Source organism: Sinocyclocheilus anshuiensis, unplaced genomic scaffold (genome assembly GCF_001515605.1).
Source record: "Sinocyclocheilus anshuiensis isolate Anshui unplaced genomic scaffold, SAMN03320099.WGS_v1.1 scaffold415, whole genome shotgun sequence".
In the NCBI taxonomy this organism is placed as follows: Eukaryota; Metazoa; Chordata; class Actinopteri; order Cypriniformes; family Cyprinidae; genus Sinocyclocheilus; species Sinocyclocheilus anshuiensis.
In genome coordinates, this window is record NW_015552655.1 from 1,789,442 (window position 1) to 1,789,801 (window position 360).

The following is a 360-nucleotide window of genomic DNA, read 5'->3' on the forward strand; positions in this document are numbered from 1 at the left end:
TTATATATATATATATATATATATATATATATATATATATATATATATATATGCGTGTGTGTGTGTATGTATAATACACATATATATATTTTTTTATACTTTTTTATATACAGATCTGATCTATATACATTCTAGTTATATAATTGTGCACTCATTTGTGTTTTGTCTATAGATCGGTCAGTATATCATGTCTTTGCCTCTGCATTTGGAGCCGTTTGTGACTCAGGAGGATCCAGCACTGGAACTGGCGCTACACACTGGCAAACTGCCGTACCCTCCAGAACAAGGTGAACACAAGCACATGAAATACAGCTGTTACACACACACACACACACACACACACACACATACATGATGTCT

At 33.6% G+C, this 360-nt stretch overlaps 1 protein-coding gene across 1 annotated transcript in view; it reads left to right on the forward strand.

Moving 5' to 3' along the window:
• LOC107667164 (conserved oligomeric Golgi complex subunit 7-like) overlaps nucleotides 1-360 on the forward strand; it is a 10,756-nt gene that overhangs the window by 8,473 nt on the left and 1,923 nt on the right. The window contains 1 exon segment of the mRNA XM_016458758.1: nucleotides 173-360. This exon segment is cut by the window's right edge and continues 77 nt beyond it. Within this exon segment, the coding sequence (XP_016314244.1) occupies nucleotides 173-360 (188 nt within the window).